We start from the raw sequence: 27,197 nt of genomic DNA, 5'->3' as shown, positions 1-27,197 counted from the left end.
AAAATCTCAGCAACAAGTAAAAAAAGTGCATCTTGTTACAGTTCTGTATTAGGGCTAACTACAGAGCTAACTTTTATAAAAATACAACATACTGCATAAGTTTTATTTAGGGATTTAATTTATATACCACAAATACTGCTTTTCATTTAAGTACAATATAATACAGTTTTATTCATGTAACTGCTGGTGTTCACTTTGGATCATGAACTGAATGGCATGCTGTGCTGTCAAAACTTTAATAAAATGGCCTCTAGTTAAACTTCTCCAAAGTATAAAATCATGCAAAATCTACATCCTATATATGATACAACCAGTACAATAATTGAAGCCAATAGCCTACAAACAGCCTGGACTATCTTCTGAGTTTGTTCTTGATGTGTCCACAAGTCAGCCATCATTTTCTTTAGACAGAAAGGAGGAATTTCAGTTTTGTCTATGGAAACTCATCATGTCCGCAGAAACCAGCAACAGTGTGCACAGTTATTGGCCAACAAATCTTCGTTACCTAATGCAGTTCAGACTGCACATTTAGTCCATCTTGATGAGTCAGAGGTTAGGAAGTTTTACGCTTTCCTCCTGTGACTACTGGTCGTGCATATTCCACAAAATCATCTATAAGAACAGGCCACGCTCCTAAAGAAAAGTCAAGCAATTTAGAAAAGAATGTGTCATTATTAGCATTAAGTTGGTTTAGTCTTAAAATACAAAGGATCAGAAGCTTACTTCAGTATTTTTGGCCTAGCCCGACTCTTAACATGCATGACACGGACACTTGAAAAAGCACTAAACCAAATGTTTAATGAATTAAACATCTGAATTTCCTCTTGCAGCAATAGTTCTCAGTACAAATGAAATATATTTAAAGCATAATCCACACTAAAATTAGCTGAACGCAAAATCATTAATGGCTATTAAAGCCATTCACAACTTAGGAAACATTTCTGCACATAGTCATTCCAAAGCAGGATTTGCAGGATTAGTGACAGCGTGTAAGTCGCATTTAGGTTAGTAACAAATATGCTTTTGTAGACATTCTTGCAAGTAAAAAAAAAAAAAAAAAGATAGACAGCCTTGCTGTTAGCAACATTTCTGAAAAGAAATACAGTTTCATTGTGACTTCTGCAGCACAACAGGTTCAAACAGCATGTGCTATAAAATGGTCTGACTGTATCTTTAGTTTTATTTAGATATTAAAGAAAACTTGTTAACCTACTTATCATTAACTTTTTGGCAATAAGTATGATACTCTATTTGCAGCTACATCTTAAGGAGTAAACAAATTAAGACATAAGGTAACAGTATGTTCAGTTGTTCATTTAGAGCAAAATTTTAATTTTGCTATACTGACGCTTGAAAAGTTATTCAAGTACTTGTTACCTTCTTCATCATAGTTGGACATATCATCTGCAATCATATTTCCAAAGTCTAACAGAAGATTCCAAGTATCTTTTGGTATTGATCTTTTATGATGTTCCTATAAAGGAGGAAAAATGATACTGTTAAAAGTATGAAATATTTTCAAGTTTCACTGTAGTATTTTATACTGGTGGGTTTTTTGTTTGGTTTTTTTACACTGAACTTGAGAGCTTCTGAAGAAAACTACAAAAATAAATGGCTACTAAAAAAGGAAAAGCCTAAGAAGCCTTTGCTAGTTGTTTCATTTCTTCTGCTTTGCTTTTAGGAGGTGTGTTCCTAATTTGTTATGGTAAAAAATTAAAACAAATGCACTTTACACTTCTGCTTAATGGATCTTGGCTTCCAGTCAAGATTCTGAAACTGTGCAGCCACTAGCTGGCTATCTGCCATTTCAACTTGAGCCTTTCTTTCCCTGTCCCTTTTCACCTGCACTAATCCAGACTCTCCCTCAAGCCCTTGGTTATAGTTGCACCCTTCTCCTACGTTCCTCTTCTCACTCACTCCCAGACTGCCTTTTGGACCCATCATCTCAGCCTCTCTGATCAACTATTCTCTCCTCTGCCATAGTGCAATACCTCTATTTGCTCCACTCCTCTCCAGCCTCTCCTTTCCAGTCAGTCCTATTCTCCATTATCACATCCTGGTCTGACTTCAGGTATATTCCTTCTGCATCATCCTGTTCAACGTTAGTTTCCAGTTTGAGCAGCACAATAGAAAGCTTTACACTTTCTCTGAGCTTCCAGAGTCATTCCCTCCCTCCTTTCAGCCCTGCTCATAGCTGCTAGTTCTTGCTCTTCTCCTCTGCGCTGGCACTAACTTGGTCAGCTGGGGCAGGCTGTAAGCACCCCCCTCTTCTCTTTCCATCCACACCACACCCAGCCACATGGTCGCAAAGGACCCCCTGAGCCAGCTGTGGCATTCGTCTGACCCCTTGGGAAGTCAACCAATTAGCCCAGAGGAAAATAAAATACTCAGTTTTTGCTCCATTTGTTTTCAATTTCCAATTTTTTTTCCATTTAGAAAACAGAATCAGTTCAGGGAACAAGGTAAATTTCTTTTGGCAAGAATACTCTAATATACTGAAGAGAATAAACTGCATTTCTAAAAAATGCAGAACTTCTTCAAAACCAGTTTGATGTCCAACACGGCAGAAAACATGCATCTCTGACACTGCATGGCTTGCCATCTTGACTGCAAAATATGACAGGCAAATATATCTTTTGAAAAAAAAAAAGAAATCCCCCCAACGCCCCTAAAAATTCCTAGCTTCTTGCTTTCTTAGGTTGAATTTTTTCATCTGAATGTTTCCTCTGAAATTCTGAATTATTCTGAAATATCCTACATGTCTTATTTTGCTGCGAATATTTAACCTGAGAATTTACACGTGTTACACCAGACCCTCTATAATAGGGCTTGAATTAAAGACTTGCACAATTGTCTGTCATCTTATTTAGCCAAATGGAAAAAAAAAAAAAAAAAGTGTTAGGACTCTTCAGGTATACCTACTACATACCTGTATTTAGATGTCTTAAGCATACTAAGGCAGTTAAAAAGTGAAATCTTTTCACAAGTTCTCTTGGTGAAACTGGCACATATAGTCAGCGAATAAAATAAACACGCTATCCAAAAAATCTCACTGATTTAGAAAAGAACTTACAAGAAAATATGATTAAAAAAAGTACATACTTTGCCTATTATGCATTCGCGCTTATGGGACAAAACGTAGAAAGACTTTTTCTCCTAAACTATGGAGAAAAAGAATTAAAAGACTGTACATTGTATAATATTATATAAGTTTTTGCAAACGCACAGAAATGCAAATGAAGAAACATGGATGAATTAATCAGGTCTTTAATGAGAATACTTTATGATTTCTCAAGTTTAACTTATGCACCTTTATTCCACTGCCTACAGAATTGTACTGATAACAGAAAACCATCAAGATCAGTTCCAAACTATTATTTAAAAAAATGAGTCAAAATAATTACTCAGACAATAACGTTCACTTAAAAAGAAAAGTCTCTCAGTGTTAAGTAAACGTCAATTCTGTTATGACTGAGAGAACACTAAGTTTATGCATTAATACTACAAAAAGTAGAGCATGGCAAAATTCATGGCTGACAAGAACCACAGCTGTCTGAGAATAACGACAACGTAGGCTCAATTTACAATTATGGCTTCACTTCAGGCAGAAGCTTTCGTGAGGAGGAAGAAACAGGATCAAGCAAGTAGAATGCTCTATTGCCTTGATGCATCTTTTTGCTTTCTTCTCAATTAGGTAATTATACAGAGAGGATTTAATCTGGCTTGATTTGAGAATATCTGGTATCAGTTTTCAGAAAGGAAGATATTCAAAGGAAGTATTCAAACATCCTGTGTTTTTCTTTATTGTAAGCACACAGCTATACAAGCTCTAGACTACCGTGGACTAAGATAATGAGGACAGAATACAGTATGTACTTACCAGCAAAAATTTATTCCAAAGATCTAGAAATTTAAACCTTCCCGATAAGACTAAATTCCAATATGCAATTGCCATTTCTAGATCTGCAAAAAACAAAGTAACACATAAATAGTATAGTATATGCAATAAAACTGTTGCGGTTAAACAGTTAATAATGCTGTATCTAGTATGTTGTGATACAGATGAAGTATATGATTTTTAAATCATTACGAGTAACTGCTATTCTGCACTCACTGATCCAAAAAGGAGGAAAACAAGTAGCAATGGTAAAAACTGCATATAGAACATTACAGTTATAATGATCAAAATCTGTTTGTCAGCATCCAGCAGTGCTGGATTAAAGTTTCTTTTAACCCATAGAAAAAGAACACAGTAGTTATCGATAACTCTGGCTGAAGGAAACAAACAAACAAGACAGACACATATATGGAAAATACCAATAGAAAATCTAAACATTTAAGTCCGGGATGCTGATACCTGTTAAACTATAACATTTTATATATGGACTTGACTTTAAAGGGATTTTAAGGAAAGGGAAGGGGGGAAAGATTTGCCTAGAACACGATAATTCTACAGCACCCTTTACAGCAATATAATTTTCTTTTCCAGAATCATTTAACAGAAGAACACTTATATCCAAAACTGAAAATCTAAGTCCAAGAAAGGAGAGCTTATTCTACAACACCACCAGTGATAAGAGCAGAGTTCAGCTTGCGCATGCCAAGAGTAGGATGCAGTAATGGCACATGCTCAGACAGAAGAGTAGGGACAATATGAGGTGCAGCACAAGGGCAGAAATGCTTTTATTGAAGGCCTGTTTTCATTCTCAGCAACTCACAACGCCTAAGTGCTTCCGCCCCTGGTCCCACATTTAGCAGTGCGAAATATATGCATGCTGCTGCTGCGCAACCACAAAATAAAGGTACAGCTTTTCTTAAATCACAAATGGATTTCATTGTTTGCTTTCCATGTAAAATAGCTATAAACAAAATGTGAAACCTTAGTAGAAAGTATTGTCATAGTATATTAAAGAGAAGCCTGACTGCCACCTAAAGGAAAGGAGCGTGACATTTGGAATTCTACGTGTCACATTACAAATCAAAAGTCCGTGTTCTACCCAAAATCAAGTTGCAGGTCTGAAAGAGAAGTTTCAGATTTCAACATAGGCAATTCCCTAGAGTCTGTTTAATACAGGGTTGGGGCCCAGACAACGAAAAAGTGCAATAATTAAGATCATGAAAGAAATGCAGTACACATATACTCAGCTATATGGAGATAGCACTACAGGTTATTTTCTCTACTGTGATCAGAGTGCCCTGAAGCACAGAATTTATTTCGTGCCCTAATAAACTTTTTTCAGCTCTTCCTGGCTTTCCCAGCTATTCATGTTTGTTTCGCACAGAAATGAAATAGAAATGATAGAACAAGCTAGTTAACAGCATTTATTTGCTGCTTAGATATACAGATTAGTAATTCATAGCAGTTATCTCAAATGAAAAGCAAAAGAAATGAGAAGGGAGTAAGTCAAACAATCTTAAGGGTTTCTAAACTTCATTGTGAGGTGAAGAGTTTTGGTCTCATTCATTCAGGCTTCATTATGAAAGTCAACCTTTCCAAGCCAACTCTGTGAATCTATCATATGACAACTTTAAGTCAAACGCACTTTGAAGAAAAAATAGTTTTGTGACATAAGAATTTTTACACTTTAGATGAAATAATCCCTATTCCCTGGGAAAAAGAAGGTGGTACAGGCAAAGAAGCAAAGATGGATGAAGGTGCCACAAAAAAAGTTAAAAGGGAAAGAAAAGGCAACACTTCCTTAATTCATTTGGGTATCAAATTTAATATTATGTTATACTGAAAGACTATTGCAAAATTGTTTTTAGCACAATAAAAATGAAGCACTATTTTAACTGATATCTCTAGGATACATTTCACGTGTGTGCAAACTCATTCTCCTGCACAAAGACACAGGAGCTGTTTGCTCTAATATACAATTAGCATATCCTTCTCAGGGTATGGGCCCGTAACAGTTGAAACCAAGCTAAGCTGGAGCCTAATCACATCCTCCCTGACACCAGCTCTGGTGTACACCCCATTCTGAGGTGAGATACTTCAGGGTGCTACATTAGTTGCCAACTTTTCATAATCAGAAGCAAAACATTCTGCATGCAGTATGATCTACTCTAAAACATTAAAACCTCATTCTAAAATTACATTCAAACAAACACACAAAACTTAGCCTCTCTTTCCCTGATTGAGCAGAGAACTTCTTTAGCAAAATCAGTGCAGGAGACACACGTTATCGGTTAGACAGCCTGTGTCTACCTTTAAGGTTTGACAAAACGCTCATTTTTGTTAGTGAACGTTTTCACTGTTTTCAATCGTTAATGGATTAGACTCTTGCATAGAGAGAGAAAAAAAAAACCACACACACACGAAAAACAATTGCAGTTCCTTGCCCTTTTGCTATGGTTTCGGACAATGGGAACAAAGTCACTACATACAAGCAAGTATGTGAGAAAGTGAGAAAACAAAGATAAATCAACAGGTGATTGCATAAGTTCACTTAAATTACTGACAGAAATTAAAAGAAAAAAGGCCAAAAACATTACACTGGTGTCCTAACAGTGTTTTAAAATCTTTACGTTATTTAGAAGAATATCTGAATATTAGCCACAGCTGCCCTTCTAAACCCTAGTTAGCATGCTGACTAGGTTCTGTACCTTATGACAGTATAGTCTAACATGTTTTAGAGCTTGGAAACAATTTTTTTTTTTTTTTTTTTTGCAATTTCATCTTTTGAGGTTTACTGATTATCCCAGTATTGCCTTTTTTTCCCCCTTTATTAATGTTTAATCCTACCAACACTGTAATGCTTTGCTACTTCATAGAAGTCATCTCTACAAAGGAACTTTGGGCAGCTTCTTAAGCTTCATTACTCTTTGAATAAAACTCATTGCTGAGCACTATCTCAGACAACATGGGCAGAATTTTTTTTTTTTTTTTTTTTCAAACAGTAAGTATCATGCAGTGTTACCTGGTCCATCTACAGACACAAAACAAAACATTATAAAGAACGCAATACAAAGCTTGCAGAAGGAAGCAATATTTCAGTTTTGAGTTCCTTCACTTGAGGCTTTCTCTCATCACTGCTTTAGCCCAAACTTACTCTACGTTCTTGAAAAGAAGAAAGTAACCAACTAGCTCTTCTTTTCCTAAAACATCATTAAAAAATTCATCTGGACAGGTGCAAAATTCAGGAATGAAGGTTATCATTCAATTGCCTCGTGAGAGTCTTTACCCTATGTAAGACACTGAACTTCAAATGTTTTCTTTATGGTCATGTAATTTGCCCTAAGTTATCAACAGATCTTTGATTTCTTTCGTTTCCTTGCCGTGATCACAGGCGAAATCATACTTTATAAAGCTAAAACAAAAACTACTCTGCAGAAATACTTATTTTTTCTTCCATAAAATTATTGGCCACCATGCAGAAACTGGTACAGGTGTGGAAACAGGGGAAACTGGCGTGAACATATCTAAAGAACTGGACTATCACACTACCTGACCAAAGGACAAATGAATACTTGCAAGATTCAATGAGTTACTTGATTCCTTGTGTCCTCGTCTCTCTGATTTTAAGTCTTCTTTGGCCTCCACATTACTAAGAACATGGACACAAAAATTAGTTCCTTTCCAAGTCAGAACATTTTTTTTTCTAGATAGATATAAATACAATTCACGTAGTAAACCAGCAAGCAAATACCATCAGGGTTCAACCTGAAAACCCTTCACCAAATTGCTAAAAAGTTTGTAGCTAAACAGCCTTTATCTGCAGTCCCCCAAAGGGGTAGCTTAGGGGGAGGGTGAGATAAGGGGCATGATGCAAACACTGAAAGTGGTTCAATCCAGATTCCAGTTGAGTTGGACCCATTCATCCCTGCAAAGCCATAAGCAAAGAGTTCCCCAGTGCTCTAGGTAAGTGGACCCTTGCTACACAGTGTCAGAGCCAAGTCCCTGTGGAACCGAAAGCACAGGGAAGTGTGCTGAGACACAGTATGCAGATTTCGGAAGAGCTCTGCAGGTATTTGATTGTGCTTGTTAACTCTAGCTCAGCATCAGCTATGCTGAAGCAGTCTGATTCCATGCAGAACCTTTTATGCTTGTTATCTTGAGCATCAACTGGACAAAAGCAGATAAGCTGCCTCTGAATGTGAGTAGGCTTAGAAAAAGATAGCTATCTAAGTGTGATTTGAGTGTAAGGTAATGAATCCTGTTGTAGTCAGTTCAAAAAAAAAAAAAAATCACTCTATGATTCAGCTAAGCTACAGTTCAGATAAACTGCAACAGATGGCTGAAAAGTTGACTGTTTACACATTTCCCAAATAAAAGGCACACATGAGTCAAAGAATCAATAAGGCATTGCTAGAACTGGTAGTTATGCCACACCCTTGCCGCTACTACGGGCCTTTTTTCACCACTGTATCCTATCCTATACTAAGCTTTTCCAGACTGCTGGCCTTTTCAGAACAAAAGAAACAAGGCAGTAAAAAATGAAGCAAGGACCATAAGCACAGACCAAGACTACTGAAACACTATTCAAAAACAGTAGCCTCAGATCTCTTTCAGGAGTAATCATGAAATTCATTTATTGAACTTAGCTCTCCCTCAATCTCTTCATCCACTCACTCCTACAAATACCCTACAAATAGATTAATCTAATTATTCACAAAAAAACAAAGGAAATCTTGGTCACTCGTTAGAAGAAAAAAAGAAAAGAATATCTCTCTCCCTACTCTCTGCCTCTTCAAAGAATCTGAAGCTTGAGTTCTTACTACAATGAAAGCGAAAGTTGATGTTGCTTCAATTAAAAAGAGCATGTTATACTCATCTGCTCATAGAAGATGCAACTTTCTTGAAGTCCACACACAGGATGCAAAGATAGTCATTCTCCTGGTCTTGAGGTAATATTTGATTCAATTCTGAATGCCCTCCTCATGTACCATTTCTTGCTTGATTCCAGGAAACTGGCAGAGAGAAGGAAGCACAACCTTTTGAGCCAGTAAGCAGGCAAAGGGACCATAAAGGAGTGAGGAAGAACCAATTCTGCTTTTTGTTTCCATGTTGAAAGTTGAAAATCATGAAAGAATGCATTAAGTTCTTCCACTGTGCTGAAACAAACTGTAGTAAGGTCCTGAGGAGCATGAGGAATCTCTTGAACATGTCTTGTTGGGGCTCAAAGGGAGATCCGTTAAGAGACTCGGCATAAGTATCAGGTCCAAAAAGGAAAGATGGAGCTAAGGTCCTGATTTCAGCGTGAACAATGTCTTTAGAAATCTGAACTGCTCTGCATACAACGTGACTAAAGATCTATAATTCTGTCCTTCAATACATCTATCCCCCAAGAGCTAGGATGCAGAATTTCATTCAGACTGCACTAGAAAAGTCTAAAGCATAGGAGTAGAAGGTGAGATAAACCTTTCCAAATCTGTACCGTTAAAACTTGGAGTTACTGCCATAGCTAGATATCACAGTAAGCACATGGAGAGAGCAGATTAGATGGAACCACAATTACACATAATTCTTTCTCAATGTCTCCTGGCAAACTGGACTTTAATAAACTGTAGGTTTTGCATTAACTCAAAATATACACAAAGCACTCATACAGTTCAATATGTCTATGTCTGCCAGGTCAAATATGCAGCCACTGAGAAGGCGCTGGGGTGTGAAAGCTTGTTATCTTTTTTCCCCAACCGCTATCCACCACTTGGAAGGCAACAGTCTTGGTAGACATAAATATCAAGCCTTTCTTGGGCAATAATTAGATCTATTCAAACATATTTGAAAGACTTGACATCTGGGTCCTGAGTAACGTTAATCAGAAAATTGTTTTCTGTTTAAAGGAAAACATGGCAGATCTTATGCAACGTGCCTTTGCCTCCTGCTTCTCACTGCTTACATCACCTAGGAGGACTGGTACTGCTTTTACTTCTTTAAACAGCACGGATCCACATTGAAGCATACTAGTGACCAATATTAAGCTCGTATAAAACGGAAACATTTGAATTAGATGAGACCACAAAGACAGCAGTCCTGCAATTCTAAAGAGAAAAAAAAAAAAACTTCCCTAGTATCACCACATGAACTGTGGAAAACAGGATCCTATAAAAGAAAGAAATCTTTACAATGGAGGCCCTATTTCTGAGAATGAATATTGGTTTTTCAAATCTTGTGCCTAGTTCAGGGTATGACAGTATAGATGAAACTGAATTTCCCAGGCTAAGTATGTAAATACAGGATTTGTATTTGCATTGTTTTTGAGGAGAAATGTGGAATGAGAAGAAATTAAAGAAACAGTGGAAGAGAGGCTGGTTTTAAAACGAAACAAACAGAAAAACCCCACCAAAACCAGAAAGGCTTTCTTGCAGGAGAATCTCCTGCCCTAGGAAGAAGCCTATGGCAGATATCACTACAATTCAAAACTTTTAAGAAGGGCATCTGTGTCAAGAAGCCCGGCCTTCCCCCCTCCCCCCCCCCCCACACACAAATGTCAGCTTGTGTGATAAAATATAGTATATTTCCTGCAGATATCTCCTGAAAGAGAAATGTTCTGGACACACAGAAGTTTTTCTTCTTCTTCTTCAAGACTTGCTCCAGAAAAACAAGCTTACTGAAAATTGACTGCAGTTCCAGAAAGAACTTTTAAAAATTCAATCTGAAAGCACTAGGGCCCAAAGTAAAGCTATGCATGGTGAAATTCTTCTCTGTATATTTTGGGAACTGACTGAAGCAATCTCAAACTGCTACCTATCATCTTTGAGACTCTGCAGATGTCAGATGAGATTCTAGAAGACTGCATTCAAATATCAACTATCAATGGTTCTCTGTCAAACTAGAAGATTGCAATAAAACCACAAAGGCCAGTCCTGCATCTAATGCTGCCCAGTGCACTGACACTGTCAGTAACTTAGATGATACAACAAAGAGCAACTTATTAAATCTGCAGGTAATTCAAGGCCTGGAAGAGGCATACCGCTGGAGAGGATGGGACTAGAACTCAAAATTGTCTGGACAAATTGGAAAAACACTGGAGTAAATAAGACACATTTCTTCAGAAAGAAGCATAAAGCGTTGTTAGGAATAATCAATTGCAGAAATAGAAGATGAGAACTAACTGGGTGCACAGCAGTTCTGCAGATTTCCAAGAATGTAAAGGACTACAAATTGTTGACAGTATCAGTACTACAAATATAAGCAAATTTAATATTGAGAAGTGAAATACCCAAGGCACACAAAATATATTCTCCCACTTGTTTGGGCACTAGAGGACAAGAAAAAGGTAGATAATTGGAGTGCAAAGGGAAGAACAGAAAGTAGCAGAGATCTGAAAGATTAAATTTATCAGGGTAGTTCATTTTACTCCACCTAGAGACTAAGTGAGGACATAAATATAGCTGCCAAATACGTTTAAAAAAAAAAAAAACACGCTGTTACTAACTGTAAGGAAATGCATATGCTACGTATTTACTCTGGACATATAAGTATCAAACTTTAAAATTCAGTAACAGACATTTAAGGGAAAAAAAACTAACAAAAGCTGTGATCAAGCACTGAAATAGATTGTCTAAGTATGAAATCTGTCATCGGAAACGTAAGAGTATACTAAGTGAAGGCAGTGGCTCCCAAACTTTTCCAGCCAGAGGACCACTGTCAATCAGATCTCAATTCCTCTTGCAGACAGGTACTGAAACAGTAAGCTAGTGTATCTTGCTAGCATATCACTGAATATTTGCTTAGAAAAACATCTGTTAGGAATACTTTAGGCAACAGTCAACCCTGTCTGGCAAAAGAGAAGATACTAAGTGTTTCTCTACCATTTAAATTGGAAGATCACTCGGCATATTGAAAAGGAATCCATGAATCATTTTATTTCCTAGCGTTCTTCAGGGGCAAAAAAAAAAAAGTAATAAATGTTGCTTATGATTTGGTAGAACAACAGAAATAGATAGTCTTGTTCTAATCAGAAACACGTTAAGACAATGATATAGCAATGAACATGACCCTTGACTAGAGCATCAGTGTTTGGACATTTTAGAGGTATTCGAGTAATTTCTTATTATTTCAGCATATTAAGAAAACAAACATGAAAAATAATTGCATAAATGAGTCTTCTTTGCCTTTCACACGCACATTTTTCTGGCGAGCTCTAATCTCATGATTTACTGCTACTAAAAAAAAAAAAAAGAAAAAAAGAGGTGCTAGCATTTAGCCTGAAAGATCCAAAAGACATATCATTTTAATGTCTTTTTTTTGAAAAAAAACCTCCTAAGAATAAGACTTTCCTGCTTGCCACTGGCACTTGACTGAATATGCTTAATTTTCAAATAGGAATATTTGTAGGTCACGTGTATGATATCTGAGAATCAAGAATCAATTCTTTTATCAAACTGATCACTGTCCTAAACTGAACACTGCATCTACGAGAGACCGTTATTTAAGGTCCCAGTGTAGTAAGACAGCAGCGGATACTTCATGACTCAGAAAAAAATCACATTAAAATAGTCTGTAATTGAAAGTCAGGAAACAATTCCTTTGATTATTTCCACTTCATGAAGTAAGACCATTCACTGTTCTGCAGTCACATATATCGAAGAGGAGTCAGTGCTACCAGAGGATAAAAAAAGGTAATGTCCAAGTCTTTTTTTAAATCCTATTTTCTATAAACTCAGCGACCTCTTAGTCTTCAAGTCCTCATTCAAATGCAAATATGTTATGTGAATGACTACACAAAAGACCATCACGGGAGCATGTAACGAGCAACAATTTTAAGGCAGGCCAGCTAGGACAGTCACTTAGGATCATCTTATACTTACATAGCACTGTATGTTACGTAGAATGTAAGTGGAGAGGAAGGACAGATTTATACCTCAGGAGGAAGTAGGGTAGAGCTAGGCAGAAGTTAACACCAGCTTATTTGGTAACAAATCTAACTGTGCATTCTGTTCAATTGTCTGGACTGAATTCACAAAAGCATCTTGAGTCAAGGCTCCAAACTTAGTAGGAGAGAAACAGACTTTGTACAAGGATGAGATAAGCTCCTGTATCTCCTTGAGAGCAGGCCATGCAATCACTGGAGCACAAATACCAAACACCTCTATACGGTTCTGGAGAGAGGGAGAGAAGATGAACAGCTTTTTCTGGAAGAAAATACGTAGTCTATATAAAGAGGATGTAAAACAAAAAAGCAAAGACTGTACTAGATGCAGCTGAAGAAACTACTGTACTAGATGTAGCTGAAGAAACTAGAATTCTCAGCTCATACTGACACTTCTGTGAGATAACTGACTGAACTTCTCCTTGCTGAACGCTTTTTTGCTGAAAGAGAACAAAAATAACCCTCAAAATAATCAGAGCAGGAAGCAGTCAGCTGTAGACACCAGCCTATAGACTTTTTTTCCTCCTTTTCCCTGCTCCACTGTCTCCTTTTTATATATAATATAAAATTATATATATATATATATATATATAAAAATATAATGGAATTCCCTGAAAAGATTCCAACTCCAAACTTGTAAAGTGTTAATTTTTATTTGGCTAAGCTACTACTGGCCACAAGCACATAGAAATGTCATTTTAGTCAATATGCTTACTCAGCACTCCTCCTACTCAACCTGCAGTGGCGCAGGTTCACACCACATAGAAGTAGGGCGTACCTACACTGATATAAGAGTAGCAGCACTCGCTTACTTTTAGTTGAACCTTGACTATTTTAATATCTAAAATCACCTTAGCAAAACCAAACAAAAAAGTCCCTCAAGACTGCCATGTAAGAACTAAGCACTACTTGAAATTAAGAAACAGCGTTACCAGAATTAATAAAGTTCCTCAAACTTTGAATCAGCAACAATTCTATCAACTCTTTCAATAGCATGTTTTAAGGTTAACTTGTCATTTCTGTGCTTAGTTTCTCCCACTAATACTGAAATTCTTAGTGCTAAAAGGTAATTAGGTGCTTTACTGCCTAAAGTTCCATTCATACACAACAGAGCAACTGGCTTGTAAATGAAAGGGCCTCCGTATCAAATAAAGAGAAGTAATGGCAAACAAGTAACTTTCCTTTTTAATTCTCATATCAAATAAACAGCACATTCAGTTCCACGATCTGGGTTGGGCTGCTTTCCCTCTCTCTCTCTCTCTCTCTCAGTACAAACATAGATGAAAAGCTTTTGAGACATATGTCCCAAGTATATGAGTTCCAAGTTGGAACTGAGCCTTAAAACAGGAAGCCATTTGTAATAGTTCTTCAGGTAGCCCATACATTCCAACCCTAGATGTAACTGACTTACCTTTTCCCCCCATTTAGAAGTACTATGCTTTCTAACGAAGAGTAGCAAAAACAATGAACAATTAGGTAACGAACTTCAATTCCATTAAGCGACGCAAAACCACTGTTTTACACTGCCCATTTAAAGATGGCCCATTCAAGTTGGTAAGAAACAGTAACAAAGCTGTACTACAGGACCACCTCATTTTTGTTTCTGGAAAGATAGCACATGATCCATGAAAGTGTGACACATGAAATGAAAAAGAAATTGCTCTCAAAGATAAAGAAAAAGACACTGATGAAAAGCTGCCCACAAAACAAAAGACACTGGGAAAGACAAAAGATAATAAACAAAGTAATACCCAAGACAGAATGAGGAAAAGACCCTTCTCTTCCAAAAGCTTTTGAGAGAAAGTATTTACTAATATGTATTTACTAACATAGACAGAGTAGAAGTGGATAGGCTAAAAAAAAAAAAAAAACAAAACAAAACAAACAAACCAGTTCCTCCTAACTATTGCAAACAGAACCGTGATGATGGTATGGTGCTATTTTAACAAGCTTCACACAAAACAGCTTAATTACTTCATATACAGTATCTTTTGAAAGTGGACATAAATTTGAAAGGGTATCAGATATTGTCTTAAAAATGTTTTATTTTATTTGGAAACTCAATAAATGAGTCAAGTTGAAGTAAGAGATTAAAGCATTGGAATTTTAATAAAGTATCCATTTTACTCCAGCAATACAAAGCATGAATAAGGATAAATCTCAAACTTTGAACAAGATGATTAAAAATGAATGTATTTGTCTATTTTCTGGAAACAAATTCACTTTTTTGTAAAAAAAAAAAAAAAAAATAGTCTTAGCCCACATTTTTATGTAAAACTTCTTTAGATGTCAGTAGACTTTTGACCAGAGTTCTCTCCCTCTTTCTGAGTCAATTTTGTTTCAGTTTTGAGCTGAATAAACCGAAACATAAAGGGTTCACCAGCTCCTTTTTTTTTTTTTTTTGGGGGGGGGGGGAATTAATCATGGCAGGTTTCTAACTACAAGCAGGCACTTTGGTAAGAGGAGATAACATCAAAAATAGCAGAAAACCCAGTTAAATTATCGGTACCAAAAGGACATTAAAGAAGAAATTGAGACAGGAAGAGGAGAAGTCAAGGAAAGAAACCAGTAATGAATTTACTACACAATCATCACTAAGACTACCGTATAATGGGAAGCACTCGGAAGTGAGTTCACTGTTTGCGGATATTTTCTTGACCTTCTTTTCCTACTTACCTAGACCTTTTTGTCCAGGGTTTTTAGCAAAGTTAAAAGTAAACTGATAAAAATCTTTGAACTTTATTGGATCTTTTAGCTCTTGTTCCAGTCTTGGCAATAGAGCTTTCAGTTTTTCTGTGGTGTCACACCTGTTGCAAAAGAAATTACGTTACTTGCAAATATTTAAAAAGTTTTGTCTCAGAACAATATCAAACAGAATAAAATCAAACAGTAGTTGAGATAAAAACAGAGCATCTTGTTGGTTAGCATTCTTTAAAATACATACAATCGTACCTTTTTCCCCCTACACAGTTCTAGGTGAAGTGTTTTAACAGGCATCCATAACTACACAACCCAAACAGGATTCAGTGGTTCCCTTTTCTTTCTCAATCTCTTCATGAGTTTATAAGCTCAAACAACAGACATTATTCTATTCTTAATGAATATATAAACCTCACTGAAATCCACTGTCCTCTCCCCTTTTATAGCCATTATAACACAAGGGTGAGGGGCTTTGTTTTAATTTAGCTAGACGTTACTTACTCCCTGCTCCCATATACGAAGAACCACATACTACATTAACAGCTAACCCTAACATTAGGGGACTTTCCAGCTAAATAATGAACTATTATTTGCAACCATCTTCTCTCCACCACGGTCCGCTCATGAATAAAACCTAGGAAAAAAATCAGCCTTTCCCAATGCCTCGAAGGCCAATGAACTGTTTAACAGCCTGATACAGGTAAAGCTAAGATAGAATCAAGTTACTGAAGTTCTAACAGAAAAATATCCCTTAGCATAAGGCTGAAGTATTTCTAGAAAAAGTATCTGAGCTGACAGGATGCAGTTTTGAAAGAAAAAAGGGTTTTCCCACACACCAAGAAATCAAATGAATATTCAAAGTTTTGGGGAGAGTACCAATACTTTGAATTACATCTAGAGATTCGTAGAGATGACAACAGTTTTCAAGGAACTAGCTACCATAATAAATTTCGTGCACTTAAAATTTCTCAATAGCCAAATGGTTTGTATATTTTCAAGCTTCAAGAATAATTTTATTAAAGGATGGATAATTATAGCAAAATGCATACAATGTAAACATGATTCTAATTGCCTTACATAGTACAGATAAAGATAAGCACTTTCCTGGCCTCCAACAGTATCCGGTAAGAAGTAAAGAATTCTGCCAACAGTCTTCTACTGAGAGCCTGTTTCATGGGGACTTTCTTGATCTACTTAATGGGGACACTCACTTATCGTACCTTCAGGATAGTTCTCGTTCCTACTCTACACACAGCATAGGGACTAAGTCTCAACCAACTTCATTTAAAATCTATGCTCAATGTGAAAAAACACCGATGCTGCATCTTCTATATGTAATAAAAACTGTCCTGAATTACCAACGAGCAGCACACTAGTTGCAACCAGGTGCGATCAGACTATACTCCCCAAAACCCGGGATGCATGTGGAGCAGAAAAGGGTTAAAATAACAGATCTCTGTTGAACTGTATCCAAGAGTCATGAGGACGTAGGAGCACAATGATAATGAGGAGACAAAACAAAGCCAGAAGCCACAGGTGGCTCAACAAAACCTTTTTGTCAGATATATCAGATACTGCTGGTATCCATTAATATAACAGCATGAGAACTTGATTGCTGTCCACGGCTAGGTAGTGACATATTCTCACAGACTCCACCCAAAAATCAGATTGAAAGGGACAAAAATAAAGCAGTGGGCTTCAGAGGATAGCATTGCTGTTTCATCACATTTTCTGAATATCCTTACCTAAAAAGGAAAGCTTAGAAAGAGGTCAATAATTGATGAGGTCAGTAGCAACAGACCGCTAGGCCCCCTGCTCAAGAAACAACCATTGCATTTGATGGAAGTTGGCACCTTATTAATGCCTTTCTGCAGTAGACCAATCTAAAATCAAATTAAATTATATTAGCAACAAAAAGTATGCAGCCAAGTCATAAACTGTAGTTCTCCACCTGTCTAATGCAATCTATTCACAAATATCATTTTAACCCCTTTAAATATGAGTAATACTGCATCTCCTCCAAGTAAGTTATACACAAAATATTATATCATGGTGACAAATGCTTGATTTTGTTATTAAATAGAGGCAACATAGTTGGACTTATAAAGTCCACTATCCAGAACAGTTTCAAAATTCAGAAAGAAAAAGAATTTCCCAGTTATTTTGTCTGACTGGCATAACTTTTTCTACCGCTAATATCCTGAGTTTGACTTCAGTTTCTTAGAGATGTTCTGTACAATGAACTGTCTAGCATACAAGACAATAAAAGAAAACTACATTTGTAAAACCAGTAAAAAGTGGCATCTGATGATAAGATAAAGGCAAAACATTGATATGAGAGCAGATAAAACATGCAACCTTCAACACTAAGTCAATTCTATTTTTTCTTCTCCAGTGACTTGCAACTTTAACAGCACACAACTGAATACAAAAATCATAATGCAACTATGCATGTGCTTACATGAATTACATCAAAAGACCAACATATTGTCTTCCTGGCTGTACAGTTAGGAATTATTTTGCTTCACCCTTGCTGCAGTCATTCTTAAGATTTTGCAGTACAGCACCAGTTGAAGAAAGAGAGGACGCTACAGGTCTTTAGCACCTGTTGAGCTTGGCACCACCATTACCAGGGACTGAACAAATGACCTTTAACAGCTAAAACCCGTGAGTCTTGATAGCTTGTACTCCCTCTTATTTGCACCCTCTGAACGAGGCAGAGAGGATCACAAGACACACATTTACCAACAAAGTATGCAAGCGACACGTATTACAGGTTACTAGAAATATGCATTTTGGGAAACTAATCAAGATTCACAAAGGATAATTTGAAATGGTGCTGTCTGTGTGAATTATGTCATCTGGATTTTTCTCCTAGGTGATGGAAAAGGAAGTCTAACTTCTAACTAGTAAGAACCTAAAACTTGTTTAATCATTGTTAAATAAGGCACTGAGCAGTGAGTAAAAAAAGCACTGAGGAGTGGGTAAAACTACATTTTGTCCTGTTGCAGATCTAAGAACGTAAGCAACACTTAGAAGAGTTTAAGCTTTAACTTCTCCCTGTCAGCTTATGGAACTTTCTCTGATGAAAAAGTGGTAACAGTTGGTGTGCTGTCAACAGAGGAAGTTTTATTCCTCTAGCAGCAGCTCGTCTGCTTTAAGCGAATAGTCTCCATCCTCTCATTCCTATCGCCATCCTCCTTCAGCTATCTCAAACACTATCAATTGTTTGTAACTGCACTTTGAGGGGGAAGGAATGAGCCACTGTGAGTATGAATCTCTAAGATGGTAAGAAGGTAATCACTGTATGGAAATTAAACAGTAACCAATATACTGATTCAACAGCTTCATTTTTTTAAAATCAGTTTCTTCTATCAATCCATCTTTCAAATACCACCACAAAAATTCTGCAACTGCCAGTTTAAGTTCAGTAACTATTTTAACCATTGCAGGGGGATCCAGTAAAAGGTTTAGACTATCGAAATTAAAACAAGCTTGACTATTGTGTAAATCCAGCTGCACGGGATTGCAATCCTTTAATAGGTTCCCTTTTACCTTCCCAAGATGCATTTAGACAAATACCGGTAGAGTGCAATAAAGCGTAGCTTACTCAGGTGTTAACAAAACAAGGCCACAAAGAGTTTTCAAAGCTTCTCATTTGATTCAATTACAAACATTGAAATAGAAACTGAGGTTAGGCCTTATGCTTTGAACTATGCAGAAATGGATACTCACCCCAAATCTGTCATGCCATCTACAAATTCCTTTCTACTGAATTCACATTGAGTAGCTGCCCTGAACTTCCATGCTACAACGAGAACACTGATACTGGCAGGATCCAGGCTTAAATCATCACAGAACTGTTGAATCCCATCAATGCCAATTTTATTTTCGTCTTGTGGGTCTGCAGTTCAAAATACAAATATGAGAATTACAATTATTCATTAAAAATATTTATGAATAATCACCAGCACAGCTCTGATATGCTGCATAGCATAGGTCTTCAGTTTTACCTAAACTTCACAAAACTAAAGTCTACTTGAAATCTAGTCAAGCTTAAAAGCACCTAAAGAGCACCTGTAAGTAGTTAGGTATTCAGCATGCTTCCCTAAGAACTGGCTTACATTTATGTCCTATATTCACCAGCTAACTTAACAAAAATAGTATTTTTTTTTTTTATTTCTGCATTGTTCTATGAAAGATCTAAATGAACAGGAGAAAATGCCCAACTATAGTTAAAAAAACGGTAAGGCTGATAAAATACACAACATATTGATCGGTTAGCACATGCCTAAAAAACAAAATCTAAAAAACAGCCTGTTAAAAAACTACCAAGTACGCCCACAAATTTTTTCCTTATAGTGACTATATGAGATGGAAAAAAAAAAAAAAAATACTGCAATGGTTTAGAGATCAGTTAATTGAAAGATTCTTATTTTTTAATTTTAAGCCAGGGAAATCACCAAAACATTGCTCGAACAATGCCTTAACACAACAGTCTTAAGCTAAGCAACACAACTTAAGAAACATTACATTACAGCAGTATTCAGTTTAGTACTTTTTAGAGCGAGAATCACCCTTCACAATTACCTATGTTCTGTTTTATCACAACCCTAACATTAAGCTTATATTTATATAAGTTTATATAATAATATAAGTTTATATTATATAAACTTATATTATTTATAAATAACAAAATTTAAATCTAAAAGCAACCTATAAATCTTCCATATATAACTATATTGGACTCATTTGTGCCTCAAGTTATTAATTTCCTATAAAACATAATAGCTATTCGATTTTTGCTGTGGAATTTCAAAAAGACTGTAACAGAATTCTCAAAAAAAAAATCTACATGTAAACAGAGGTAACTTTCTTAAAAAAGAAAAATCATACCTTTCATTTTCAAAACATAACAGTTTACAAATCACAGAACTGTCTTTCGCAACTCTTGACAGGAAGCCATTTCAGTATACTTGGTTGCGCTTTGTAAAAAAGTATCTCTCAAGTAAATTTCACACTGACTCTTTAAATGGGAAGCTGGTAAGATTTTCAGCTGCATTATGTTTTAAGTCCTGACCCTACAAGCTGATCAAAAATCAAGTTTTTTGTTTTTGTTTTTCAAATAAGATCTCTTTCAGTTTTTCAGTCACTATCACAGTGGCAAAAATGCTAAAATTTTAAATAGCGGACAGGAAGTTAGTTTAGCAAATATCTTTACCAGTGGTATAATTCAGTTGAAATCAGGGACCTTTGTGCAGGAGGAACAAGTAAACATGGCTACTGTATGCCAGATTTAGTTCTAAAACATGTAAAATTAATTTCTGGTATGTTTTGGAAATAACTGAAGAACTGAAGGCAAAAGGAGTACGGGTGTGGTGATCAATGGAAAAATTCTGATTGATTTCAACATAGACTATTCCATCTTTATCATTATTCATGGCATCCAGGTAACTAGGAACACACAAAAATGAAATTATTGTTTTGACAGAGATGCTAGATATTAAATAAATAAGAAAAATAAAGCAAAGATAGCACAGAAAGTGAAATACCTCTCATCTTACATTTCAAATATAATGCAATGTTTGTAGCATTCTCTAGGCGCTATAGGAGAAAAGAATTTCTTTTTGTCAAGAGGCCAAAGTGTAAAGCTTATGCAACATAAGAAAAAGGGAAAAGGCGCTTAACCAAACCTTTAATTATTTCTTTCAAACACTTGAAAGTTTTAAGCTCACGTTTTACTGTCATCTCTGTGTCAGAACTGCAAAGTTGTGCTGCTAAGCAGAACAAGGACACAGAACTGAGTAAATAACTTCCCTCCTCAAAAAACAAATGGGGCAGTTTTCCACTGCTAGAACATTATGAAGAATAAATAACATTTGTGATTTTCTTCTTTAATTTTAGATACTTTTAGTAGCATTTATCAATTTAAATGCACTTTTGACCAAGCACTGTTTTAAACTGACCTGCAAAGATCAAAGGACTGATATATACCAAAAAAAAAAAAAGCAGATTACTTGTTGAATTCTTTTTCACATACGCAAAGGAAACGCTATAGTTTTGCTGATATTTTTGCTGATTTGCTGCAATTCATTAACACTTTATAATGAAATACTGAAGAATATCTGCATTTAAAATGGAACACATATTTGAAGAATAACAAAAAAAAGGCAAAAATAGTACTGAAAGGACAGGATGAAGTGAATATAAAGCCATCCATACACTAAAATTAGAAAAGTACATAAAATCATAGTTGATTATTGACAGTCCATTTTTTTTCCAACATAATATTTTTTTGGATCTAGGTAGTGGCTAGTAATGATTCCAACTTGCTCTGCGCTAATGTTTAATAAACAATGCATGTATTCATGTGAGATGACCACAGTTCAAAAAGCTCTGTTACCTGTATCTCATAAATTCTTACGTTTACTATCTTTTCCTTTTATTTTTTCCTGTTTTTTTTAATAATATTGTAAAATAAAAAGAAATGGAAAAGAAACAACTCTGCCTTTAATCCACTTCCTTGTCATTTTATCTCAAAAATCTCTCTGAGCAACAGGAACATCATTTGTCCTGTAACATGCAAGCATGAAGAATAAATTAAAGATGCAATTTTCAAGCTTAATTTTTGAGTTTTATTGCTTGGTTGTTCTGTTAGATTCTTAGCCATAATACTATTTTAAATGTTTTTAATTTTAATGGATAGGAATATTACTACCTTGGAACTAAATTAACTCTCCCAAATATTAGTATAGGAATCATTTGTATTGTTCTGCCACACACAGTGCATCGTACATATGTTTCATAGCAGCCACCAGCAAAAGATCAAGTGAGTTGCTTCACTTTCCCTGCCACCATACATAGCTGACGCTTATTTCCTCATCATAGGTTTAATTTCCTATTGTGAATTTACTTTGAACTCTACAGGTGTAGGGAGAAGTTATGTAGTGAACATCAAGAGCATTTAAAACATTTTTCATTCTTATCTCACTGCCACATCCATATAGGTAGTAGCAGAAGGTAGCAATCTTGCCTTAGAAGTCCTTACAAATGGCAAATGAAAAAGCAGAAATAACACCGAAATGAAAAAAACGAAAAGAAAAAAGCCTTACCTTTATATCGATTATACAATTGTTCTAATTTCTTCCGGTCTACTGAATTTTTCATGGATTCTTTGTAGTACAAGTCTGGATTTTGGAAGTAGTTGTCTGTTGCCACTTCTAGTTTCCATTCATTCTGCATTAAGCAGTATATAGCAGTCCTTTCACCAGCCTGGGTAAATGCCATAAACTGGCGGACCTTGTCCTTCTGAGACGATTTAAGCTTATGCTTTGGGATGCAAAAGAAGCAGGAAAGCCAATGAAGCTAATCCAGAAGTTTGTTTCAGCATTCTACTACTAATACCTATGTTTAAACGTTTTAGTTTTCTTGTTGGTGACAACTTTCACTTCAGAATTACAGGAAGACAAAGCCTTGTTCTTCTGCAGTTAAAAGAGACAGCATTTTCTTCTGAAAATTGAAATGATAGCATCTATATGTACATTTTTAGCAGCAAATATTCTGGCAACAACAAATTCATATTTCTGCTTTACTGCTCCCATGTGCAAAAGTCCTTTTCTGTTCTGTACTAGTAAACACACATTTTATCCTATGACAACACGGTTATCTTCTGAAAAATAAGCCTATTAATTATATAAATAAGAAATTCCAAAGGCACAACTCTCAGAGTCTGTATAAAAGCCCTTTATAAGCTGCGAGAAAGACAGAAATCTGCTTAACGGTTTTTCCTAATATTTTCCTAGTGCAATGCAAACTTGAACCATTTTAAGTGATCAGTTACAAGCATTTCTCACATTTTTATGTTAGAAACCATCAACTATTTTCATCAGAACATGTAAGAGCCAAAGCAGACATGCTATAGATTTGCTGAATGTTAAGAGTGAGAATATAAAGTTCCTGTAGATGTGACCTAAAACTTTAATGACCTCTGGCAGATGTTCATACTATTAATATTAAACAATAAAACAATCTAATATCACTATATTATATACAGGAACTAGTAAGATTTTCCTCTTAATTGCAATTAATTGCAGCAACCTTACCTATACAAAACCTTTAAACTTCTGGAAAATCTGAGAGGTGGAAACGGCGATTTTATGGAGAGCCAAATTTTTTTTTATAACATTGTTCTTTGCATAAAGTTGGAAGGAGAGGGAGATAGACGGCTTAAACTCTGTCTTTTATTATGTTTTGATACTTTCTGTTTTGTTAACCTATATTTAACAGATATTCTGGGCCAACAATGAGGTTTTCTGAGAAAACATCTAACTTGCTGGCTACTACTTAAATCATCAGGTGTAGTAGAAAAGATCATTTCACTGGTCTCTTAAATATCAGGGGAAAAAACACTGTATCACTGATTCAGGGTACGGTAAACTGTAAGCACACAAACATCTTTCAGTTTAGTTATCTCTTGTAAACATATGGATGGCGACTTCTTGACTACAGATGATCCCAGACAAGAATCACATTACGTAAACAACATATGGATGTTGGTCTTTCCCTAGCTTTCTTCGATGATATAAAAAAGGAGAAGCAACACACAAAATGGGAGAAGAGCTACAAAAGTAACTACTATGTATTTTGGCAAGAAAATACTCAGTAATTCCTTCTTTTGCTTTATTTCTGTAAGTTTCCGTATGTAACTCCCTTTTTCTTAGAGTCTAGCTATAATAATTTCCCTGCACCAAAACCCTCATTTACATAAGTTTCTTTTGAGTGATGAATTTAGTGATGGCCCCTTCAAAACTGAAGTCTTTGATAACAACTCCACAAGTAGGACATCTCCTCATAGAGGTCTACTTATTCCATGTTCAAGAAGAAATACTAAGTTATTTGAGGAAGTCAGAGACACAAACACGTTAGACTATCCAGCCTACCACACTGCCATATAGTACAGTTTCTGCTGTTTTGTTGAGCATTTTAATGCCCTGAAGACAGACATATCAATGTAATCTCTTTACTGAGGGGGAGAAAAGGTCTAGAAGTCATGTTTCTGGCATGTCTTCTTCCTAACGGAAGGACATTCCAAAACAAGAGGTGTATTTCCAAGTCACGATGAAGTCATGTTTTAGATGCCCTCTCAAAACAGTACTTACGTCACACTGAAAAACCAAAGGAAAAACGCTACAGTTAAATCGCGTTTAGGCGCCATTTGAACTCTTCCCAAACCAGGTTTGATCGCTTTCTCAACGAATCGCTGCTGCTTTTTCAGTCAAGGTCTAGCGTAAGCTGCGGTGGCCTTGACGGGACGCTCAGCAGATCACGTACTTGCTCCCCTTCCCTCATGCCACATCCTTTCCCCCCCCCCCCCCACCGCGTCCTAGCAAGGTAATTTTCTACTTCACCTTCTGTACGGCCTTCAGCTTCGCTATGAGCCGTAGCGGCGCGGCCGGACTGATCCCCGGCTCCCGCCGCGGCACCTGCAGCCCGCGGCGGACGGCGGCGCGGCAGCGGCCGCAGCCCGGCCAGGCGCCGCGCTGACCCGCGCGTGGGGGGACCCACCCGTCCCTTCCCGTCCCGTCCGGTCCGCGCGGTGGTGGCAAGGCGGCGGCGAGGAGGGAGGCAGCGAGCGAGAGACGCTGAGCTCCGGCAACCTGCGCCGGCGACCCGAAGCCCAAAAAAGGGAAAGGTACGTGCTTGCGCCGGCTGCCCGGGGTCAGCGCTCAAAATACCCGCGGCGCCGCACGCCCCCGCCGGCCCGGCCCGGCCCTCCCCCCCCCCCCGCCCCAGGTGACCTTCCCCGCTCCCGGCCCGAGCGGGAGGCGGTCGCCAACTCCGCGCGCTGTGTCGCGCCTGTGTCCCCGTCTCCCCCTCCCCCCCACCCCGCCGCGCGCCCAGCCCCCAACGGCCGCTCGTCCCCCTCCCCGCCCCCCCGCGCCCCCCGGCCCGCGCGCGACCCCCGCCAGCGGGCAGGGGCGCGAGAGCCGGCGCCGCGGGAGGGAGGGGAGGGGAGGGGAGGGGCGGGGCGCGCGCGTGAAGGGAGAGAAACGGCGGCGAACCGTGAGCGGTGGGGGGGGGGAAGGGGGTCGCTCGGCTTGTTGGTTCGGGGTGCGTTTTTTTTTTTCCCCCCTTTCCCCTCCCCTATTTCTTCCCCCCCCCCCTCCTCCCGTCTGTCCCCTCCCCCCTTCTCCCAACCACCTACCATTTTATCGCCGGCGCTTCGACCAACTTCACTGCCCAGCGCCGCCTCTTGCGCAGGCGCGCACCGGCCCGCCTTCACCGCCTATCACCGGCCGCGCCCGAGGGAAAGGCGTGAAGGAGAAGCGCGGCCGCAAGGCGGCCGACCGGCCCGCGGCCCCGGCGGGCGCCCCTCACCCTCCCTTCTCCGCCGCGCGCCGCGCCGAGGCAGCGCCTGCGGGGCCGAGAGGCGCGCGAGCGAGGACTACACCTCCCGTCGTGCCCCGCGCCGAAAGCGGCCGCAACTCCCGTCGTGCCCCGCGCCGAGGAGCTGCTGGAATATATGGGCGGGGCGGGACGAATCCATTACTACGTTTCCCGTGATACGCCGCGACGAGCCGGTAGGGCCGCTCGGACTACAAATCCCATGTGGCTCCGCGCTTAAAGGTGCCGCGTCGGCGCTCGGTAACCGGCGCTGGGGGAGAGGGGTGGTTTTCGCCGCGGCCGGCGAGCGGGTGAGCGTTGGCGGCGCGCGCGGGGCCGGCGTAGGCCGTTGGCAAGGTCGGGGCCGCCTCCGCCGCCTTCTTACCCCGGTGTCTGCGGCGTTGTGATCTTACTTCCCCGCGCTCCCCTCGCTGCTGCCAGCCGGCCTCCCTCCCTCCCTGCCTGGCGCAGGTGAGCGGTGCGGAGGGAGGAAGCAGCGCCCGGCGCCGGCAGCTGCCTGCTTTCCCCTTGCCAGCCGGCCGCTCGGTCAGGCGCTGCCGCCCCGAGGTGCGGGGCAGAGGGGCCGCTAAGAGGAGGAGGAGGCGGCGGGTTTCGTCGCCCTGCCGGGGTGCCGAAAAGTTCAGGGAGCAGCTGCGCCCGCCCGCCCACCCTGCCCGGGAGCGCCGGCCCCGCAGCCCCCCGGGGCAGGCTGTGTGGCGGCCGTCGCCGCCGTGAGGAATCCCTGCGCTCAACTCGGTCTCGCCTGCCCGAGGCGGGCTCCCGCACCTGCGTTTTTCTGACTTTCCTCGCCCTTCTTCCCCCCAGGGAGAGGGGACGGAGAGCACGCGCCGCACGGACAGCCTACCCGGACGCGAGGCAGCAGCGGCGGCAGGCGCCGCCCGCCTGCGATGGCCGCCAGGTGGGTGGGCGCGCGGCGGGAGGGGCCGTTAGGGCGGCCGTTAGGGCGGTGTCCTGGGGTGGGGGGTGGCGAGGAGGAGCTTGTCTTTAGGGAATTGGTGGGTGGCACCGGCAAGGCGTTTCGCGAGGACGAGACGAGAGAGTTCAGGGTTTGGGTCCCGGACAGCTTGATGAAATCTAGTAATGCAGTATCGTGTTTAGGAAGGGAAAATCGGGAGGGTGAGCCGCAATCTATCAGAAGACTACCTGTGGTTAAAGAGGACTACAAACAGCAGGAGTTCCCTTTAGTTTGATAATTACTGCGGGGGAGGGAGCTTTTTTTTATGCGTGTGCGCAGTATGAAGCACATAACAGATCTTACGTTCACCACTACTTACA

General features: G+C 39.1%; 2 protein-coding genes across 12 annotated transcripts in view; one reads left to right on the top strand and one right to left on the bottom strand.

Annotated features, from left to right (window-relative positions):
- Window positions 1–89: 89 nt before the first annotated feature.
- On the bottom strand, window positions 90–26,846 carry DCUN1D2 (defective in cullin neddylation 1 domain containing 2). Of its 10 annotated transcripts, none has more exons than XM_068926412.1 (7): window positions 26,767–26,846; window positions 22,631–22,847; window positions 19,254–19,422; window positions 15,495–15,625; window positions 3,881–3,963; window positions 1,378–1,474; window positions 90–633 (listed from the first exon to the last, which is right to left on the bottom strand). In XM_068926412.1, exons 2-7 carry the CDS (start codon window positions 22,803–22,805, stop codon window positions 554–556), a joined length of 735 nt encoding a protein of 244 aa, XP_068782513.1. In that variant the 5' UTR covers window positions 22,806–22,847; window positions 26,767–26,846; the 3' UTR covers window positions 90–553. The 10 variants fall into 10 exon arrangements, with proteins under 10 accessions (XP_068782513.1, XP_068782540.1, XP_068782561.1 ...); XM_068926439.1 differs by having other exon boundaries at window positions 22,631–23,027; window positions 26,767–26,840; XM_068926460.1 differs by having other exon boundaries at window positions 22,631–22,999; window positions 26,767–26,826.
- TMCO3 (transmembrane and coiled-coil domains 3) overlaps window positions 26,186–27,197 on the top strand; it is a 34,238-nt gene continuing 33,226 nt past the window's right edge. For both annotated transcript variants that reach the window (XR_011137592.1, XM_068926388.1), the window contains exons 1-2: window positions 26,186–26,212; window positions 26,727–26,820. The gene's annotated coding sequence lies outside the window, so the exon portion shown is untranslated. The remainder of the gene's footprint in view (window positions 26,213–26,726; window positions 26,821–27,197) is intronic.

This window comes from Struthio camelus, chromosome 1 (assembly GCF_040807025.1).
Source record: "Struthio camelus isolate bStrCam1 chromosome 1, bStrCam1.hap1, whole genome shotgun sequence".
Taxonomy (NCBI): domain Eukaryota; kingdom Metazoa; phylum Chordata; class Aves; order Struthioniformes; family Struthionidae; genus Struthio; species Struthio camelus.
The sequence above is the reverse complement of the archived record's forward strand: the minus strand, read 5'-3'. Positions and strand labels throughout refer to the sequence as shown.